General features: G+C 35.4%; 2 protein-coding genes across 2 annotated transcripts; both read left to right on the top strand.

Moving 5' to 3' along the window:
* The first annotated feature begins 808 nt into the window (after positions 1–808).
* LOC121976032 lies at positions 809–7,314 on the top strand. The gene is made up of 11 exons (XM_042528013.1): positions 809–959; positions 1,049–1,326; positions 2,563–5,057; positions 5,139–5,198; positions 5,291–5,371; positions 5,488–5,640; positions 5,809–5,972; positions 6,051–6,198; positions 6,280–6,402; positions 6,648–6,735; positions 6,867–7,314. Exons 3-11 carry the CDS (start codon positions 2,604–2,606, stop codon positions 7,034–7,036), a joined length of 3,441 nt encoding a protein of 1,146 aa, XP_042383947.1. The 5' UTR covers positions 809–959; positions 1,049–1,326; positions 2,563–2,603; the 3' UTR covers positions 7,037–7,314.
* Positions 7,315–7,869: 555 nt separating this feature from the next.
* LOC121976031 (RNA-binding protein Musashi homolog 2-like) lies at positions 7,870–21,814 on the top strand. The gene is made up of 14 exons (XM_042528012.1): positions 7,870–8,004; positions 8,181–8,369; positions 8,461–8,550; positions 10,872–10,937; positions 13,160–13,225; positions 13,374–13,459; positions 13,568–13,613; positions 17,499–17,553; positions 20,406–20,482; positions 20,589–20,721; positions 20,806–20,939; positions 21,014–21,118; positions 21,309–21,446; positions 21,566–21,814. Exons 2-14 carry the CDS (start codon positions 8,352–8,354, stop codon positions 21,626–21,628), a joined length of 1,077 nt encoding a protein of 358 aa, XP_042383946.1. The 5' UTR covers positions 7,870–8,004; positions 8,181–8,351; the 3' UTR covers positions 21,629–21,814.
* Positions 21,815–22,257: the final 443 nt, after the last annotated feature.

Genomic DNA, 22,257 nt, shown 5'->3' with positions numbered 1-22,257 from the left:
TCTTAAAGCGGGCACACTATCCCAAGCTTTCTCTGAAGAGACATGTCAGTAAAGTGTCCCTGATACATTACCTTAACGACCCGAACATATCTCTGAGTGACAGTGGAAGCTTCCGTCATATGATCCTCTGTTTGACCATACCGTCTGTCAGTTGTACTAGCTCTCAAAAGGATGTCGAAGAATATCCCGCTGTGTCTGTTGCTTGGCCGAGCGGAATGACCGCTCGGCCAGGATTTTGATATCCTTGCGTCCGCTGCCACACTAAGCGGGATAGCCGCTCGGCTGAAAGCCTCCTATCCAAGTGTCGTTCGTTGCTAGACTGAGCGGAATGACCTCTCGACCGGAAGCCCACTGTCCATATGCTCTATTGCTTGGCCGAGCGGGATAGCCGCTCGGCGGGCAGTTCATTGTCCACATGCTCGACTGATGCCGAGTCTGCTGCTAGGCCGAGCGGAGGAGCCGTTCGTCTCGGCTTTTGCGCGTCCCTTGAGCGTCGACTTGATTACTTCGTGTTGGAGACGATGGGTCGATGCTTAACCCTCGGTCGGAATATGCTTCGCCTGACCGGCCAAGACCGTCCATCCCACCGTATCGAGCCGTCCATCCGATGATCGTCTTGACTTTTACCTCCATTGACTTCCACCATGACAACGAGGTGGGGCCCCTCATCATCAACGTATCAATATATTTTTTAATAACTTAATTAAAATTATTTAAAATTAAATTTTTTTTTTTTAATATGCTCGTAGTCCGCGCAAAAATGTTGGAATAGCGTTAGCACTTAGCAAGTCATTAAAAGGACTTATTTGGGCGGGTGTTCTACTGTTAATTTTCTACCTTTTTATTTGCATTCATGAGAAGACTTGATTTGCTTGAAGTCTTGATTGTTTAATGGCAAGAATCACCGTCTCGTATCACATTGCCTGATCAAACCTGTTATATATTCCGACACTTGCAAGGTTCTTATCAACTGTTCTTTATTTTTTGAAACCATCGGTCAGTCTAGTATTTAAATACTCACTAGTGGCGTCTCTACTATGTTTCACAGAAGAAGCTATAGCTAGTCATGGTCAATGAATAGTTTATGAAAAACAAACAAGGAATATGGCATCTAATCTGTTTGTATTATTGCTTGACTGGGGAAATCAAAGCCATATTGGACCAATCAAGCTCTTCATGGCTGTGAGTCCCACACCAATCCCTTTCGCTGATGGAAGGGGCCAGAGCCCAGCCAATGGCCTGCTTCAAGCTGACTTCCTTCCCTCAAACACTTTACATTGACTCCTGTTTCCTCTTCTCTTTGTGTCTGAAGCAACCGATACACAGGTATGACACTCTCAATTCACCTTTTCCTTTTGCCAGTAATACAGAGTTACTCATGCTTTCTTGTTTCTATCGTGAAAGGGATTAATGGTCTCTTGTGTTTTTGTTGCTTCTCTCTGGTGGAGCTTTTATTTGCTTTTGTATTGTGAATTATAGCTAGTTTTAACTTTTGGGGCTTTGGAAGTCTTGAGGGACAATGAAAGTTGAAAACAAGCTCGAGTGGTGCCAACGTCTGAACTATCATAGAGTTTGGTGGAGTTTGATAATATGGAAGTATCCGGATAGTGTATGCAACAACAAGATTGGAGTACTTGTTCATTGTTCTTATTCATTAAGATAAATTGTCATTAGGAAAATGCTTAAAGGTAAGATCATAAGGACAAATAAAGTTTGTAGGGATTTAGTAGGTTGCCCATGGGTCGACTGTGATGGTTGACCTGACGCAGCCAAATTGTTTTGGTTTATCTCAATGACTTAGAGTTCTGGTACGAGGTGAACTTGGAGGTGATTGGTGAAAGATGACATGAGGTATCCAAGAGACTAAAAAACTCCAGGCAAAGTGGAGTCTAGGACGAGGAACATGGAGCAATGGATGGTTCGACGGCCTAGAACAAGGTGAGCTCATAGGTGGACAACGAATGACATTAAGCATCCAAAGGACCATAGACTTGGATTATCTATGGACATAGGCTTACATCAAATTACCTAAATTTCTTGTCTTTCTTTGTGTTTGTGTTATCTTACCAAGGGAGATGAAGATTACACTAAAAGGGTTGTGGCAAAAGTTATTCCACATTTTAGAGGCATCAAATTTGGATCTACAAGTTGGTAGTTTAAGGTGGCCATTTTTACCAAGTTGTATTAGAACAATATTCCAGATCTCTTCTAGTGGTATTAGTGACACTGGTGATCCCAACAATTCAGCCTTCCTTTCCGTCAAAGAAAAGAAACACAGAGCCAGTAAATTGGTTACAGGAACATCAATAAATGTAGCTTAATTTTGGCATATGCAATTCGATAGGTTATAGTGAGAGTAGAGTACAGAAGATCTTGCAGGGTGAATTACAATTAGTATATGTGTCATCTGCTACATTGCAATTGTGCAGGTTGAGTAAAATGAGTGTGAATAGACGAAACAAACTAGTGGAATCAGCTTTTTTTATAACAACAAACAGATTTGGCTTGTCGTATTACCAACATCTACATGCAATTATTTGATGAAGTTGCCTGGTTTTTCAGGATGTTTATCAGAAGCATGTAGAGATAATAAAAGATAAATAATGGATTCTTTGAGGAACTCCAAAAAGCTCCAGTATGATTCAGCAGAAACTAGAAATGTAGCTACTAGACCTGCAGAGTTTCTGAAACAAAATCCTTCTAGTCGCGCTTTGAATTACTCTATTCAAACTGGTGAGGAGTTTTCATTTGAATTCATGCGAGATAAGAATGTTTCCAGGAGTCCTTGCATTCCAAATATTTCTGAACATCAAATCACTAGCTCTAGTTCTGTAGATTTAAGACAAAGGCGAGCCATATCTAATGCAGCCGGACTTCAAACTGTTTCAGATTCTCCCATTAGTGCCACTGAAAAAAGAGAATTGTGCAAAGAAATGCAGAAGAAAGTATTTCTTGAAACCAAAAACAGTGATCAGGTAGCATTAACAAGGACAGTATCTCATGCCTCAGCCGGAAGCAATAGTACTTATCGGGGATTTAACATGAGGTATGCATCATTAAAGAGCACACCAACAAGAGTAAAATCTCTTTGCAGTTATGGTGGTAAATTTCTACCTAGACCCAGTGATGGAAAGCTGAGATATGTGGGAGGTGACACACACATTATCCAATTGAGCAAGGATATGCCCTGGAAAGAACTCATGAAAAGAGCAAAAAGAATGTTCAATCAAACTCAGACAATCAAGTATCAATTGCCAGGTGAGGAAATTGATGCTCTAGTGTCTGTATTCTGTGATGAAGACTTGCAGCATATGATTGATGAGTTCATTGTTCTAGAATACAATCAGATAGAACAAAAGCCCAGGATGTTCCTGTTCTCCTCAGATGATAACGCACATGTCACTCTTGGCACCATGGAAGGAGATTCTGAAACTCAATTTCTTGCAGCAATCAATGGTTTTGATGTAGCTGAGAAAACTTCGAGTTGCGATGTTTTGATAAGAACATCAGCTAGTGGGATGGACCAGTCCCTTATTTTTAGTGTTGAACTTGATGAAGTTAAAAGAAAGAACAAGGCTGAAACTCCATACTCTTCCATCCATCATCATGACAATTTCAGCAGTGACGAAAATGGAATTCAATTTTCTTCATCTGTGCCATCTAATTATGAGCTGCTGATCCATCATCAGCAAGATGCTGACAAAAAGGAGGTGACACCTCAATCAGAACAAAAATTTTCTTCACCAGTGCAGTTACATGATGTTTCAGTTTCACATTTGCAACTTGAAGCACTCTATGGTACTCCAGCACCAGATTTTATATCCCCAAATCATCATATGAAACATTTGGAAACTCGTGTATCATTGCCACTTGATGTCCTTAGTGCAATCAAGAGCTCTCCTAAAGAACTTCCCCAACCTTGCATATGTTCTAGAGTTACTACTGGATGTTCTGATAATAAGCCTACAGTAGTTGGCCTTGACACTGAAGATCCACTCTCAATGCTGTCAAGAGCATTTTACAAGGACCAGATGACATCAAAGCAGGAAAAAATAGAATTTCAGCTATCCAACTCTAAGGATCAAATTGGTTATCAAAGGCCAACACATGAGCAATTCTCCTATCAGAAAAAAGAACTAGGTGAAGTTTTACATTCTTTACCTGAAGAAGATATGGTTACTGAGTCTGGTAACTTAACCATTGCTGGAAAATCTCCAAAATCTAATCAATCCAGTATTAGGGATGAGTTGAGAGAAAATCAGAGGTATCGAGCTTCTGTTCCAGTTATCCAAACAAATCGGATTGAGCTTGAATCTACAATGTCGAGATCAGATAATTCAGTTTCTTTCATGCAATCTGAAAATTCAAGTTATAGTGAAAGTAACCAAGAAGATGTTACTTTGGCATATGATTTAGCATCCAACGACAACAAGAAGGTTAAAATGGGCTACCAGTTTCAGCAGCAGTTTGATAAAAACAGTAGGAACTCAAGTTCATCCATGGATGATGAGAAAGACCCTTTAAATCAGGGTAGGATCTGGAATGCATCTGACAGGACCAGAAGCATAGATAGTTCCAGTTCTGATGGTAAGACAAGTATTTCCAAAGTGTATTCACAAGAACTGGTTGGTGATGGATCAGATGCAGTGAAACAAGCATCTCTGCCATTAATCCTTGGAAGCATTCAGAAACAAAAGGAAAGAACTGCAGTTGTTCCTCAAGGAAATTGTTCTCCTTCCCCTAAAGAACACAGCCACCATCTAAACTCTAGTAATTCTCAGTTTATCTATGAGATAGGTTCCATTTCAATTCCGAAGGTTAAATCTGCTAAAGAGTTCTCTAATTTAAGTACCTCCAGCACCCATGGTATCATAAATGACTTGAAAATGCCAAGTAATGAATGCCAGTCTCCTCTTATGAATCTCTGCCATGATGAGTTAACCAGTGAAGAACCTACACTTAAAAAACAGCCTCATGAAACACCTTTTCTGATGAAAGTCTCTTCTTTAGAACATAGGGATCTTGGCATGAAGAATCCTCATGTTGATTTTGATGAGGTAATGAAATGTAAAATTCACAGTATGGTTGAAACTGATGTACAAATCAAGTTTAATTAATCATGCTGATCTTGCTTGCAGGTGGAGAGTTCCCTGGCAAATGTCGGAGAACACTTAAGAACAGCTCTTACGGAATATGAGGTAGGTATTAATATGTTTTAGTTGTATGCTTTATACAGAACCTTTCTTGTTCTCCTGACTAGATGCCTTATTGATACGATGGTTGGATACAGGAAATTGCTTCTGATATAAAGGAAGTGAATGATCCTGGTCCTGATACTTCCACGGAAATCCCAAGTCTAAGAAACTTGCAGGTACATTTTAGATCAGTATTCAGAAACTTCAAGTTTCTAGACTTTGGAAATTCAAGATCCTTTACATGGCATCTTCTTATATGAGTTCTTGGTTATATTGACTGAATTATTACCAGCGAATTAATAATGAAGATCTTGAGGAACTGCGGGAACTTGGTGCTGGGACATTTGGAACTGTGTACCATGGAAAGTGGAGGGGCACAGATGTGGCCATTAAGCGGATAAACAGGAGTTACTTTATAGGTCATTCGTCTCAGACAGAAAAAATGGTAGCATTCTAAGACAAATAAATCATAACTTATTTTGATTCCCCACTTCTTTTTTGTTCTTGTCAAATTTCTTCACCAAATTGTTGAGAATTAAAAATGTGTAGTTGAAGTTCAAACAGAATATGTATTGATGAAACAAGAAGCCAACATAGCATACTGTTCATACAGATCTCTGGGTTTTGGCGTGAAGTCGGTATCCTGTCGAAACTTCATCATCCAAATGTTGTAGCCTTTTATGGTGTTGTGATGGATGAACAAGGAGGAACAATGGCAACTGTGACAGAATATATGACCCATGGATCTCTCAAGCATGTTTTACGACGCAAGGAAAGGTATAAAATCATTTCGAGTTCTAACCTATGAATAAATTTTGTTTGGAAAGGTCTAATGTAGCATGACAAACTTCTTAGGCATCTTGATTTCCGTAAGAGGCTGCTAATTGCTATGGATGTAGCTATTGGCATGGAATATCTGCATTCGAGGAATGTTGTACATTTTGATTTGAAATGTGATAACTTGCTTGTAAACTTCAAGGACTCATCAAGACCTATTTGTAAGGCAAGTAGTATATTCAGTTGTATAAACATTTTGCTTTCCTAACAAACTCATTTGAATGAAGTTGGTGGATATCTTATCCAGGTATGCGATTTTGGATTGTCGAAAATGAAACTCCACACTATGGTTTCTGGTGGTGTGAGAGGAACACTTCCATGGATGGCTCCAGAGTTGCTCTATATTAGTAGCAACAAAGTTTCTGAAAAGGTAAAATGGCTAAGTCTTTGTTATTCTAAAAAGAACAGATAAAAGTCGAAGTTTAGAAAATAGCTTCATTGTCCATGACGGACTTATAACTACATAAAATGATACAACAACTATAGAAATGCCAGATGGTAAATATGGTAGGTAGTTCTGAAAGACATTCGACTGTCAATTTTTTCTACCACTATTTTCATACCGAACTTGAAATGTTGAACACGATATTTATTACTTGTTGACATTGGTTGCAGATCGATGTATATTCATTTGGCATTGTCATGTGGGAGATTCTCACGGGTAAAGAGCCTTATGAGGATATGCATTATGGAGAAGTAATAGGTGTGTTAATCAAACTTACAAGAAGCAGTTTGCTTTGAACTTGAAGATACAACATACTGAACTTTATTTTCTCTGCAATTGCTAACTTTGCTCGTCTTCTTCTTTTTTTTTTTTTCCTCCAATAAAACCAGGTGGTCTTTTGCATAACACATTGAGGCCAATTGTGCCTGGTTCATGTGACAAAGATTGGAGAATTCTAATGGAACAATGCTGGGCAGTTGATCCTGAGCAAAGACCAACATTCACACAAATTGCCAGCCACCTAAAATCAATGTACAAAGGCCATCAAATCAGGGAATAGAAATGATTCAGAAAAGAAAATTACATAACTCATTGTTGTGGGTGTGTGTACTATATATATATAGTACACTGAAGGTATGCCTGATTGTTAAAGATTCATATAGCCCCTTGTGAGGATGTTGTGCTTGATATAGCAATGCCTTTCTTTTTTTTGGTGACCCATATGTCTATTCTGTTCGTATTTATTTCTCCGTTTGGTGGGTTTACATGTTAAAGTTGTAACACACGATGTTGCTGTTAAGATTTAAATTCAATAAAGTGATCTAATTTATGTTTTAATCGTGGACTGAATTAAAGATATGATTTTTGTGTGTAAAAGCCGGTTAATATGTTAATTCATTTTATGTTATTATTGATGGACTGATAACCTAAACGGGTCCAAGGTCTATATAAAGATCCCATTAGAAAGAAAATTTCGACAGCTGATGCTCTCTCCTTTGAAAGATCATTTGCCGCAAGAAGTGTTTACTTTTGATCTTTTGGAAATTGTTCCAACGACAATTAAACAATAGCGATGACTCTGAATTTATTATATTCGATTTAAAGTTATTCATCGTTTTTATTTTGTTAAATATCAACCATAATCTTGGGTACCTTCTTGGTCCGTCGTTCTTGATTTGTCCGTTACAACAAAGAATAATTTTGTGATATGGCCGTTACTATAAAAGGAAGCATTTAGAAACAGTTGAATCCAACCTGTTGATCTCAATGAACAAGGCCACTTGATCCCGGGCTTTGATTTGGGTACCTTCCTTTTTTACGTAGAAATAGCTGAGAACCATTTGATCAAACGTGCGATGATGATGGAACAGATTGGGAATGGACGGGTGTGATTAAATATCTCTAGTTCCAATCCCTAGTTAGGTTGTCCTGCGGCGAGGAAGAGAGGAGAGGGAGAAGAGTGGCCGACGAGGGAGCGTGCGGCGACACCACGGCCACCGGAGGCGAGAGTGCGAGCAGAGCGGCTAGGTAAGAGCGTTCGTGAGCGCGAGATCTGTATGGCCTTTTCTTTTCCCTTTTCTCTCCTCTTCCACCCTTTCGCTTCTCGGCCGGATCCCGGTGGAGAGCCAAAGCGGAGGGAGGAGGTAGCACTGGAAGTAGGAAATAAATCAAACGATTCTTGTGCGTTGTGTGGTCCTCTGCAGGAGAGTGAGAGGTTGAGAGAGTGCTGTAGAGAGGGATAGAGGTAGAGAGATAGACATAAAGAGCCATCTTGAGGGAACTAAGTGAAGGAAAGGGAGGAGAGGGATAAAGTGAGCGATAAAGTTTGAGATAGCGTCTCTCCCTATCCTTGATCCGTGTTCTCTACGTCCATCATGGCTAACAAGCTCGTGGTCAGTATTTCTGATCGAAGTGTGTTTTTTTTAATTTTCTTTCTTTTACTTCGAGGAATGTTTTACTGATTGCATTGGGCTTTCCATTTAGGTTCTTGGAATTCCATGGGATGTGGATACAGAAGGTTTGAGGGAATACATGACCAAGTTTGGACCTTTGGATGATTGTGTGGTCATGAAGGTAAGTTTGGTTTGCTTTTTGCATGCGGAATATTTTCTTTAATCTACCAAGGTCTTACTGTTAAGTGTTTTTTGGAATTGGTGGTGCATGAGTTATCTTGTTGTTAAATTTAACATTGTTAGTGCCATTGATGCGTAACTTCAGATGCATTCTTTAACATTATAAACACTGATTTCATTATCATCATCATATCTATTTATTGTCATCGCTGTGTAAGTCCCAATTATTTGGGGTTGGCTACATGGATTTTATTTCATTAAACTCTATGCAAGGCTAAATTACTACAATAATCATTATTGATTGAATCACTTAAAATTACATTAATTGGAGTTTTCTTTGTCTCTATACCTCTTCCAATTCAATTCAACCTTTTTAAACAAGCTTCTATCATTTTATCATCTATTAGAGTTACACCTCTTGAATAATAGTGTTCCTTTATTTTTAACCTTCATAGTCGTATCCATTTTAGTTCTCTCGTCTCTACTACTTTAATTTTGTATGTGCTGCTTCTCAGTCGGTTTACACTCAGATTCGTAAATTATGATGAATCGTACTATTGACATGGAGTTTACCTTAGCCTAATGTCAGATAATGATCACACAACTTTAGAAACACTTTACTAAAATCATCTACAGGTTATCCTATTCTGATATCTTAATTACCTTTTCATATTGAATGATAGATCCTTCTCTAAAACTTTAACACAAATTTCATTTCAATCATATACATTTTTTTATTATTGAAAATACATTTCATATAATAATTACTGTTTTACTTTACTTAAATCTGTAGTTTATCTAACATGAATTTCATATCATGATATAAACCATTTTAGTTATCCCATGCATTTTCTTATATTGGAAAACATTTCATATTATAAATTTTGGTTCTATTGAACCTATTTATTTAGTTTTAAAATTTCAATCTATAATTCAAGCTTTGATGATAATTTATTTTTTCTCTCATCAATTAACACGGAGGTTTATCTCTAATATGATTAGTAAGTTTATGTAGTTGTACAATTATCAAGAGATAGAATATCATATAATTATATGCTACATTTGTCATAGCTCTAATGTTAGAAAATATATTATTATAGATGTTCATTCACATTGGTATAATTAGTGGTGTAAATGGGTTGTGCCTAAGTCATGAATGACACCGGTTTGATTGACTTGTTTAGGTGTCGTGCTGGGTCAAACAAGACGCTGTGTCATGACTTGTAATGCCATACTTTTTTGTCCGACACGTCTTATACAACTCATACAACTTCCAAGTCTTCTAACTCCACATCATCCTTGATGATATTGCCCAAAGACTTTCATTTAGGTTTCATATCTCGCCTAAAGTCTACTTGCCCTTAGGTCTTTAATCATTTGGCCAAAGACTCCTTGTCTCTATATCTTCAACCTCTTGGCCAAAGGTCTCGCCTCCAAGTTTTCAACTACTCACATCAAAATACAACTCGTACTAGACCTCTAAGCTATTGGGCCAAACCAACATGACTCGACTCCATCAAGTCATGAGCTCCATGAGCTCCATGTGTAACTTTTTTATTCCTTCTAAACTAGATGCATACATAAAGGACCATAGACACACCAAACTTAAATCGTCAAACATATCAAAACATCCTAAGGCATTGTGGTTGAACCAAACCACTTATGAATATTGTTACACTAACAATCTCCGTAAACCATTTAGGAAGATCATTACATCAACAATTTGTACCTTTACATAGCATGATGGATATTGTTAGTTTAACTATCGTTTCATTCTTTTATCAAACAAACTCTTTTCAATATGCGTTTTTTTATTGAGTGGACCAAGAAAAGGAACTCTATTCAAGTATATTCTCTCCTTATGTTTGCCTAACAAATTTTGATACTTTCATTGAGTGCTCTTTCTCTTTTGTTGAAATAGACTTTTGTTATTCAATAGGTTATGTGTAAGTCGTAAAGTTTTTTTTGTCATTATGTTCAAGGCAATCGTAAACAATTTTTCTGTTAAAATGGAGACCAGTAGTATATCAATTTTTTTTTTATTAATTTCTTGTTTGTTTGTTTATTTCAATTGCCTAGTCTATGTTAGGAAAATATCTCTCCCTCTCCCTCTTGGGTAGTATGTCCATAATTGAGAAATCTTATTTTCAATATGACTGAAAACTTTGGGTCTTGATAAGATGTTGAAGTACTATTGTATTATCTTATTGCCATATTTATATTTTCGTGAATGATTTTATTTATATTATATTACAATTTTGTGATGCTTTATATATCTCCACGTTGATTGAATTCCTTCTTTAACTGATCAATCACATTTAGGAGCGCTCAACTGGTCGTTCACGAGGATTTGGCTATGTGACATTCTCATCAGCAGAGGATGCTAAGGTGATTGCAATTAATCTCCAGATTTTTTTTCCTTTTTTTTTTGTAAATATGTTACAAAGTTCAATATTGATTTACTGGGAAGTCTTTAATCCTGTAATTTCAGTTTAAATTTTGCCATTTATCTATTGTGGTTTCTAGAATATGTTTTTTCACACACCCATGTGTGAATTAAAGTAGGCTGCTTGAAATGGTCCTGTTTGTCAGTTCTGTGACAATCACTAGCAATTACAAGAGATTTCCAATGCTAATGATAATTGTCATACTGTTAATGTTGATGTTGGAGCATTACTTCATTTTGAGATCTCATATTCTATCTAAAAATTATCCAAACATCGCGGAGACACTTCTCTCTTAACTAATCTTTTCTCTATGATTCATTTTGCATCCTTTAGTTACTGTCAAGGTATGAGATGTCGATCCATGCCGTGACACGACACTATTAGGCACGGAGCCACAAGGCCCACCGTGACCTTGTGGCGGGTTACGTGGCCGCGGCGGCCAAGTCCTTTTTTTATTTTTATTTTTTTTCCTTTTTGTTATTTTTCCTTTTTATTTTGTTATTTTTTTTTGTTTCCTTTTGTTTTTGTATTTTTTTTATTTTTTCCATTGAAAATTGCTTTCCCTTATTTTTTTTTTTTTTTACATTCATCCATGGTTTGAAATCTTGTACAGTGCTTGGTAAAACAGTGGAAACATATTGTTTTGGTAAATCACTGAAACTTGATACCACAGGGCACTAAGGTTTATGAATCGTGTTGTAGTTTCGGTCTTTGATTAGAAAGATACCGTTCTAGTATCATGCCGATGCTCCGATGCATGGTGCTGGAAGTTGAAGGAGGGAGGAGGGAGGGGATGAAATAAAGGAAGAAGACATTGTCTGTGGTGAGTGATATAGAATTTCGATATGCATTGAAACATTGATACGATATAGAAACAATATTGTCCAGTTCAAGACTAAAGTTTTGGTATGGCTCTAGATTTTGAATCTTGCATTCGTCAATGGGAGAAAAAGAAATATAATATTTTTCTTCCATCCGTCTATGATTAATTTTGTTGCTTCATATTTCCACATGGTAAATAGTAAAATAAAACCTCTTTAAAGATGAAGAATAAAGATTATTAGAAAAGTTAAAAAAATATAATATAATTTCTTATCTTATAAAATAAACTATTATTAATGAATTAAATTATTCTATATATAAATTTAATTTCATTTTAAATGGATCATAATAAATTCAAACTAAATTCGATTCAAACCTGCTTGATCGTGCCATGATTACTTGGTGAATTTCAGTCAACCCTAAATCAACTTTTACTCAATAATGATCAAACATTTCACGAGATAATATCAAATCTAACTCAAAAGTAAGCATCTATAGTAATCAAATAATAATAAAAATATTTTTTAATTAATATATTTTATATTTAAAAAAGTATTGAAACCATCTCGGTACGATATGGTATCGAAACTTTATTCGTCATAAACTAAATCTCCGACATGGCAATTTTAGACCTTAGTTATTGCAATACTCTCTTGGCAATTTTTAATTTGCTTTTTTTCTTTAAGTATTCATTAGACTTCTCATGGTTTTAAATCTCATACTGGGCTAGGCGATATGCTCGAAATGTATCATTCCGATAAATTACTCAAACTCGATATTGCTTGACTCAAATAATTTATCATGTATTGTTGTCTCAATCATGTAGATAAGTATCCTGTCATATTATTGTTTAGCACCCCCTTGACATGCTATAAAACACGTTAAGATGAATTGAAATAATGATTTCTATTTTATTACAATGTCAAAAATATACCATTTATATTGGAGTTAGGTATATAATTGGGAATTAGGTATATAGTCGTGTTATATTCTTATTCTTCTTTTTCAATTTCCTTCGACCTTTCCTATCCAATTATCCATCGACGCCATACATTGAAACACCGATAATGTATCAAAATCAAAGTCTGAAACTCTAGCACAACTCAAGATTTTAAATCTTGACAAGTTTGATTTTATTGTACCCCCAGCATAAATTGTAGTATTTCTTATACTGTTTTATCCTTGCGTGCTATTTAATAATTTTTTCCTGCATTTTTATGATGCACTTTTGGGTGATATCTCTTCATTGTCACTTCAAAGGTTGAATTGTCCTTCAGTGCGCTGCTTTGTCTTGAATCTGTCATTTTATTCGTGCTTTGAGATGAACTTTTATGCTTCCAGAGTGCACTTGATTGTGAGCATGTTCTTGGCAACAGAACCCTTGAGGTGAAGGTGGCCACACCCAAGGTAATTCATGAAGTACACTTGATGTTCCTTTCTTGTTACATTTAATTTTTCTGCATTACCATGTATATTACTATTTTAGCTTCTTTTTTTCAGCAAGGAATTCATATTCTTTCTTTCAGCAGTGTGTTTCATGATTATTAATTTTTAGGAAGAGATGAAGGGGCCAACAAAGAAAGCTACCAGAATTTTTGTTGCTAGGATAGCACCATCAGTTACAGAGGCAATGTTTCGAAGGTAAGTATACTCATTATCATGGATTCAATCTGATAACAACAGGTTTTTGGCTTCTTTAGATATTTCACCATCAGATGAAGTTCCATTCACCATATTGCACACTTGCAGTTATTTTGAAAATTATGGAGAAATAACAGACTTGTACATGCCAAAGGTGAGCGAAGAAATTTACCTTCTTTTTCTCTAAATTTCCTTTCATTTTTAATAATAAACTATTGAGTGTGTTCTGGAACTAACCATTGATTAAGATTTTCGCATGTTTTTTATTTTACCTTTTTTTTTTCACTTTGTTTCTTTTTATGATAGGTGATTTGGCATATTGGTATCACATCTCATTTGCTTGTTTTGTAATTAAGCTAAGCAATGCAACTGTGCTTTCACAATTCAGTTACTAAGGAACTACTAGGACCCTCCTACTTTTGTTTGATTAAATTGTCTATGAACAATGTTATCCAGTGTGTTTCTTTTATCTCTTGATGAAAACATCTTTTTTCAGGATAAAAAATCTTAAAATCCTTTTTAGATGAATAAGTTATCCAAGAAGTGTGTTAACCAAAATTGTGGATGCCGCAAAAATTATGGCATGTAGGTCTTATGATAATCAACAACATGCACTTTTTCACTTTCGTGATTGCAATGTTGATCTTAGTAGGGAGAGAAATTGCATTATGGTAAGGCTAAGGTGAGTAATTTGCATGAAGAAGCAGTGTGATAGGAAGAAAAAGAGAGGAGGAGACAGAATTCAATTTGGAAAAACTTTTCCCCCCATGCCACCATCTGAGGCCATGGTTATCAGCTTGCAAATTGCTTTGTGCACCAGACTGTATTTTTTTTATTCAATTTCCAAAGTTTTCCTAGATGATCTAGATCCTAACTAGGATAAAAGTCTTGGTGGGTTTTGATGAATCTATGAATGATCATATGAACCTCTTATCATTTCTACATAGGATCTGAATCAAAACAATATTATCTTCTAAACGACAGATCTTTTATGTATCCAACCATAGTTCTGAAAAGCATGCGCATGGCTGTGCCTAGGTGCAAGGCACGCCATTTGCACCTGGGCAGTGACCTAGGTGCAGTACTTGAATGAAGTGCGCCTAAGTGCACGCCTTTTGAGAGGTTAAGGAGCAATTTTTCTCGCTTTATTGAAGTATTAATTTTTTTAAAAAGTCTAACCCATATCTTTAAATCCCCTTTAAATTAATTAGGTTGCATTAACTTGTATGCATGCGGCACATTTTTCTTGCTTGACTCTTCCTCTCCCCTAGAAAATGAACATTAACCTCCCTTGGTACCTTGCAAATTTATTTCACTGATTTTCTCTTGCATGACTCTTCCTCTCCTTAAAAAATCAGCATCAACCTCCCCTTCTCAAACGTGAACTCGTCTCTTGCCTACAACATCAACATGAACATGAACATCGGTCTTCTAGATTTGGCTACACTTTCTTGCTTTTTTTCCTTTTGTTTCGCCATAACGGTACGTTTTTTTCCTCACAGATTTAAGTCCATAACTTTTCTTATCTGTTTTGTTTTTTTTCTCTAACAAAATCAAATTGTAAATTAGTTCAGAGTTTACATTCTAATGATTTTGTTTTTTCGTTCCTCACAAATTCAAATTGTAAATTAGTTTAAAATTTTCATTTCATTTTGATTTTTCTTTAATTTGAAGTTTGATTTTGCTTATGAAGATAAACTATTTTAATATTTGAATGTTAGTGAATTTTATATTTTCATTATTGTTTAATAGTTGGTGAAATATTTGAGAATTTTGTTAGAGAAATATTTGGTAGAAATTCCCTATATATGTTTGAATTGAAAAAATTTATTCCCAAAGCGCCTTACTATATAATCATCAAGTTTTTTTTAAACTCTTTGTGATAGGCTACATAGATCAAATCTTTCCATTTTTGAACTTTATGTAAGCCACTTGTAATATTCAATAATTAAATTATTTTTTAATTATATTAACTAATATTTTTGGTCTTTAGTTCTTTTAACTATGATATGCATTGATCATCTTTGACAATGTCCATATCATCTTATTCTTTTTTGTAAAACCATTTTATTGCCTAGCATTTTATACTTTTTGTATTTATTGTATTTTTTCTTTCTAGTATGTCCACACATCTATTTTAAGATTATTATTTTCGTTACATTCATAATTTAAAATCTCATACTAGCACAGGCAGAATTTATTATTCTACCCATCGTTCGGCATGACATCGACACTGGCATGAGGCAACATGATCATGTGAGGCCCTGTGTGAGACCCCACGGTCGCACGGAGGCTTCGTATGAGGCCTCACGAAGACCTCGCGCGAGGTCCCACGACCACGAGGCCACACGGATGCCTCGCGTGAGGCCCCACAGCGGTCGCGTGAGGCTGTTGGTTTTTTTTTTTAAAATTTTTTTCTTTATTTTTTAAATTGTTTATTTTTTAATGGTTATTTTTCCCCCTTTTAATTCTTTCTCCTCTCTCCCAGTATTTATTTATTTTTTATTCCTTTCCTCTCAAACACATGGGAAAAAAATTTCTTAAAAAAATTCCTTCTTAAACTGATTAAAATAAATTCAATTTAATTTAAACCTACTTGATCCTAATCATTATGTCTGGACTTTAGTTAATCCTAAATTGACTTTACTCAATCATATTTTTAAAATATTAGTTTAATCTAATAGTAAGTATTTATAGTAATCAAATATTCTAATAATATTTTTTTTGATTAATATATTTTATATTTAAAAAGTATTGAAACTATATTGATATGGTACGATATCAAAAACCGGCATGGCTCGAAATTTTAAACCATGAGTTTCATTTGCTTTTTCTTTTGTGCATTTCTCCTATCAATTAAACTTTTAGGCTTTTACATTAACTTTTTATGCATATCTCCTAACAATCCAATGTTTACATCCATAAAGAATGGTGGGTCATACCATAGTATCTAATGTTGTCTTTTTAGCATAAAAGGGATAAGACGTTCAAACATGACTCCAAAAGCTCCCCTACATTTTGACAATCCATTTTTTATCTCATTAATTATCTATCCTTTAATATCCTTTTCTTGTTGAGTAATAATCCAAAATGCCTAAACCACTTTTATGGATTTCATGTCTGCCCATCATAACTATTCCATTAATTATTTGAAACTATATTTCATATGTTCAGCTTTTTTTTATATTTATCCTAACTATTTTTTTTTCTTCTATTTTTCTTAAGTTTCTAAAATGTTTCTCCAGAATGCAAACTTCAGATTTAATTGTATTACACTTAGTTAATACAAGCCCATCTGTAAATAACATAGCATACACTTAGGTTATTAGAAGTATGATTGGTTGGTTCATATAGTCCTAATAGGAAAATATTGACTAGCAGATCATGCCACACTTCCTCTAGCTCTAACATTGGCAACAATTATAATAAATATTTTTATCACACTAATATAATTACTAGATATTATTTTTCTCTCCAAGATCCACCATAATATTTGTCGAGCAGCTCTATTGTGATTTTTTTTCATTGGTTGTCTTATCAAAAATAACATATATGGTTACTCTTATTTCTCCTTAATAATTCTTTACAATTCCACAATATGAACCATAAACTTGATACCTTTATGGTAGGAACAGCTTTCTCTATCACCTTTTATAACTTTTTGAAATATATATTTTAACTTTATTCTGTATAGCACAAGCATGACAAAATGGTGGTGGCATAAAATCTTCAGATTATAGTTTTGCTTATTCCTCTGCCCCATCTGTGTTAGGGGGAAGACCTGCTCCGATTAGACCTGATTGACATGGGTTCATCGATGCCTGCCAAATTTTACCATCCTTAGGCTTGCCCATATAACATGGCAAAGTATGCTGAAATGTCATTGTTACTAGGGATGTGATATAATTAGCTATTAAAAATTGGCTATTTATTGAATTATCCAATTTGTATTTGCGGTTTCTAGTATAGTTTGAATGATAAAATTTGGCACTGTCCTAATTCTATTTGTAATCTTGTTCACTCTGTAATTTCAATCTAGGATCAAGGGTCCAAAGGGCATCGTGGAATTGGGTTTATCACTTTTGATAATGCAGGTATTGACAAATAGATTATTGTTGGTTGTTTATTTCATCTATATATGCTTGATTAATTCTACAATTATATTAATGCTTGGTTCATTCTACAATAATGCTTTCCCACTCCTAAATCGGAAGCATCACACTGACTATATTTTAAAACTCAATTGATTAGCTAATTTCTTTATTTCTATTCTAACTAAAATCTGGTGTCTTGTATTCGATTACCTGATTCTTGGTTGAATTGATAATTTTTTCTATTGTTTTTTGCTAAAACTTCTTTCCTTGTAATTGTAAGCTGATTTTTGTGGCTGAAGAACAGCATGATAACAGGATCCTGAGTTACTTCTCCAAGGAACTGCTTTTTAATGCTTTGCTGGCTTGACATGCATTCACCTAGCGTAACTCGAATTAAAAATTGACTATCTCTGTTTACATTGTGTTAATACATTGATTCTATTCTATCATTTTAGACTATTATTGCAATGCATTATGTTTTTAAACCTTGTAGGAAAATCAATTTGATAATGACAGCATAAAAATATTACTACATTGACAACAAAATCCTCAATTTGTAGCATATGGAACTGATATATATTGAACTTTGAAAAATCTCGATATGATTATATTTTCTTAAGCATTACAAAATTTAACTTTTTAATATGGTATTATAGAATTTCTTCACAATCACATTAATATTTTGTTGTAATTAATTCAAGGATGATATTTTTAGCAATATGATATTATGTACTAATATTGTATATTATAAGTATTATCTTCATCTTTTTTATGTTCTATAGTATTGTAAATGCCACATTTATGATTCGGGTCTCTCAAACAATCGATGCACACTCAATAAATGCATTGTGCATCATATTTTAAGGATAAAAACTACACTAGAGCATCTTTTAGTGATTCGACTTTAATTGAGGTATATAGTGATTCAACTTTAACTTTTGATGCTTTAGCCTGTTTTCTTTTAGATATATGGTTTTTACTAATTAATCTCTTTGTTTTGCCCAAGGTCTAAAATTCGTTAGGCGCTAGTCGACTAGCGCCAGATCAACGTTTAGCACCTAGGCCTAGGCGGGGATTAAGTGTCGCTAGACGGATTCCACAGTATCAATATAAATTACATAATAAATCATATTCTATAATTCCAGCACAATAACATCAAATTTAAAATGAGTTTAAAATTACACAACTAATAAAATATCACAAATTTATTCTACTTTGTCTTCTCCATAATTTTTAACAACTTGTTCTTCATCAGACACAAACTCAATATCATCATTATGATCCTCCTCTTCTTCTGATGCAAAATTATTCTCGTGAAGTTCTCACTCTGTAGCTTCTTCGGAGTTGTAGATTTTCATCTGTTCTAGTTGCTTCATCAACCATTTGCTAAGTGATCTTGGAACCTGGTTCAACTTCATCTTCCGCACTATCCACAATTCAACCTATTTGAAGTATCTTTTGTAAAAAGGACATTGACATTCCTTTCTTTCTTTGTTTTTTGTTTGTTCAACAATCTAGCATTAAATTGGACAAATATTAGATTGTTCAACCCGTTGACATCCAACCTATTTCTTTTCTTGTTGGACCAAAGTTTAGGGCTTATAAAACTTAATCCCACACAAAAAAAGTTACATTTTAGTTTTTTTTTAATTGAGCTTTAAATTTAAAAGCTCAAACTAAAAAAAATGAAAACCTTGTACTATTTCCGCAGCGCCTAGGCGATTCAACCGATTAGACGGCGCCTAGGGCCGCCTAATCCTGCCTAGGCGCCAAGGCCGCCTAGGTTGGCCGACTAGCATGTTTTCGGTGCAGCTGGCTGATGCCTAGCGCCTAGGCTAGGCGGGGCCTAGCTTAAGCTGATTTTTAGAACACACATCCTATTTCTAGGACAAAATAAGATTAGAAAAGGTTGACACTCATCCAACTTGACCAAGCCTGGAATGGGATTGACTAATTTGGAAAATTATTGTAGTATTAACATGTGTACAAATGGTCAAGATATTTGATTGTTTAATTGATCGAATCAATTAGGGGTACAATGCCATGAAGGAAAATTCTAGTTAATATAAATATGATTTAAGAGATCTCAATAGTATAGTGATACCAGTGAAGGTTAACATATCTTCAAATGCTAGAAGATATGTGCTTAAGAATACACAGTTGAAGTTGGAAATATTGTAGTTGTCACCTATGACCTATCCCATTTGGAATATAGTTTACTTCGATTAAACTTTGTCATCTCTGTTGAAGAATATTCAAGGACACAACATGCCTTCTACAGTGCAAGGATTTGTATGCATATTGTTGCATATTCAAGGACACAACATATCTTGAAAATGTGTATCATATTGTTGTTCCACCTATTTGGCGATAGTTACCTGAATCTTACTTCTCTGTTAAGGATTTGTATGCATCCGATTTAGATTTAGGAGTATTTTCTCCATCTAAATTGGACGATATAGGTAGATCTATTCATAGCAAGAGAAACTACGAAATATTACTTTCGAGGGATTTACATGCATATCCCTATCACACTCATCCTGATCCATGCATTTCAAAAGAAAATGTGTATCATATTGTTGTTCCACCTATTTGGGGATGGTTACCTGAATCTTAATTCTCTGTTAAGGATCTGTATGCATCCTTGTTTCAGTCTTATTCTGCTAATGTTGTGATGAATTTAGTAACTTTACTGGCTGTATGCTATCCTGAGTTATCGCCTTCATCAGTCTTTGTTTCTCTCAAATAATGCTCTCATAAGTCTTCTGAAATTATTAATTTGCATCTTTCTTTTCAGAATTCTTTTGTCTATGTTAAAACAAATTGACTGTGTCTTTTCCTTGAATTAACAGATGCTGTGGATTTGATTATGGCAGAGTCCCATGAACTTGGTGGTTCTACTGTAGTTGTTGACCGAGCTACCCCAAGGGTAACCATCTCTACTCTTTGATTACTGGGACCACTTGGCTTTATAATTGTAATGATGATTGATTCATGTTGCACCTGAAATAATTTTTGGTCTCTGTTAAATGTAGAATGACGAAGTTAGATATCCTAGTAGAGCGCCACAGAGTGGATATGGTGCATACAATGCTTATATCTCAGCTGCAACACGGTATGCAGCGCTTGGGGCTCCAACGCTGTACGATCACTTTGGTTCTTATGGAAGTATGCTAATATTTAAAGTTACGCAAACTGCTCAGCATAGTCCCCTGTTGTACATTTGTAATGCAAATTTTGTGTATGATGTAGGAGAGTATTTTGGGCCTTCACGTGGCATTGGTAGAAAGATTTTTGTTGGTAGACTTCCCCAGGAGGCAAGTGCTGAGGATCTGCGCCGGTACTTTGGTCGGTTTGGCCATATCACAGATGTCTATGTTCCAAAGGTAATTACTTGTGTTCATATTCAAATTGGTTAAACAAAATCTGTATGTTAGAATAAACACTTTACCATTAATAGGATCCCAAGAGAAGTGGCCATCGAGGCTTTGGCTTTGTGACTTTTGCTGAGGATGGTGTAGCAGATCGTGTATCCCGTAGGACTCATGAAATTCTTGGACATGAGGTACACATTCATAGGACAATCTGAAATTGGTTGTATAGAGCTATACTTCTTGGTAACTGAGTTGGATATCCACTACATGCTTATTATGGGAAGATATTATGGCAACTGCCAACTGGAATCAATGTATGGTTATGAAAAGTCATGTATTTATTTAATTTGTTTCTGACGTGATATCTGATATATGGAGTAGGTTGCTATAGACTCAGCAACACCACTAGATGATGCCGGGCCCAGTGCAGGAGGATACATGGATCCAGCTGAGGTTTATGGAGGGCATGGTCCCATGCGAAACTATGGCAGACTCTATGGCAGCCTAGACTTTGACGACGTGAGTGCCTTGGTTTACCCTTCTGTTATTACGTGGGCACGTATCAATCAAGACGTGCAAAAGTTAGAAAGTGAGAATAGATTCATAACTCTGACCTGGCACTTCTTTTCCTCATGCAGTATGGCTATGGAGCTAATGGGATCAGTCGATCAAGAATGGATTGGAGGTACAGGCCATACTGACACGAGTTGTGCTCTTTACTTCCATTTGCGATTTCGATTTCTATTTATTAAGGATAAATTTGCAAGGATGTCAAATGAAACTTCTACCTTACATACTCCCGAAATCTCTCTTCACTGTTGTGATTGACGTAGATCTTACGCTATGTATCCTGAAACTTTATTATATCATGCCCTTCAGTCTTGTAATGTTGCGGTTTGAATTGTCCGAAATCATGAGATCTCCTTGCACAATAATTTTATATCTGCCTTTGGGTAGCTAATTATCCCACGGATGGATTAAGTGTATTGTTCTCCGTTTGTGAATTTATAACACATTATAGATGCCTGCCAGGTTTGAAGTCAAAAGATTATAATAGGCGGTTGTCAGGTTCAATTGGTTGGCTGAATTGTTTGTTGGGGAATGGGATTAGAGGAGTTCTAGTTTAGTTGTGATTAAGTTCAAGAGGAACTTGCTTGAACTCAATTTAGTTGGAGAATGTTCAAATTTGAGTTGAGCTCTAAGATTTCTCTTGAAGCTTCTCCTATTTTGTTGTAGGTTTTGGGAGTGAGTGCTCATCTAATATAACCGTCATGAGTCGTTTGACTAATAGATGATCTAGTTGCTTCACTCTTCTTGGTGTGGTGAATTT

Source organism: Zingiber officinale, chromosome 4B, assembly GCF_018446385.1.
Source record: "Zingiber officinale cultivar Zhangliang chromosome 4B, Zo_v1.1, whole genome shotgun sequence".
Lineage (NCBI taxonomy): Eukaryota > Viridiplantae > Streptophyta > Magnoliopsida > Zingiberales > Zingiberaceae > Zingiber > Zingiber officinale.
Note: the sequence above shows the minus strand (reverse complement) of the source record. Positions and strands in the feature narration are given on the sequence as shown.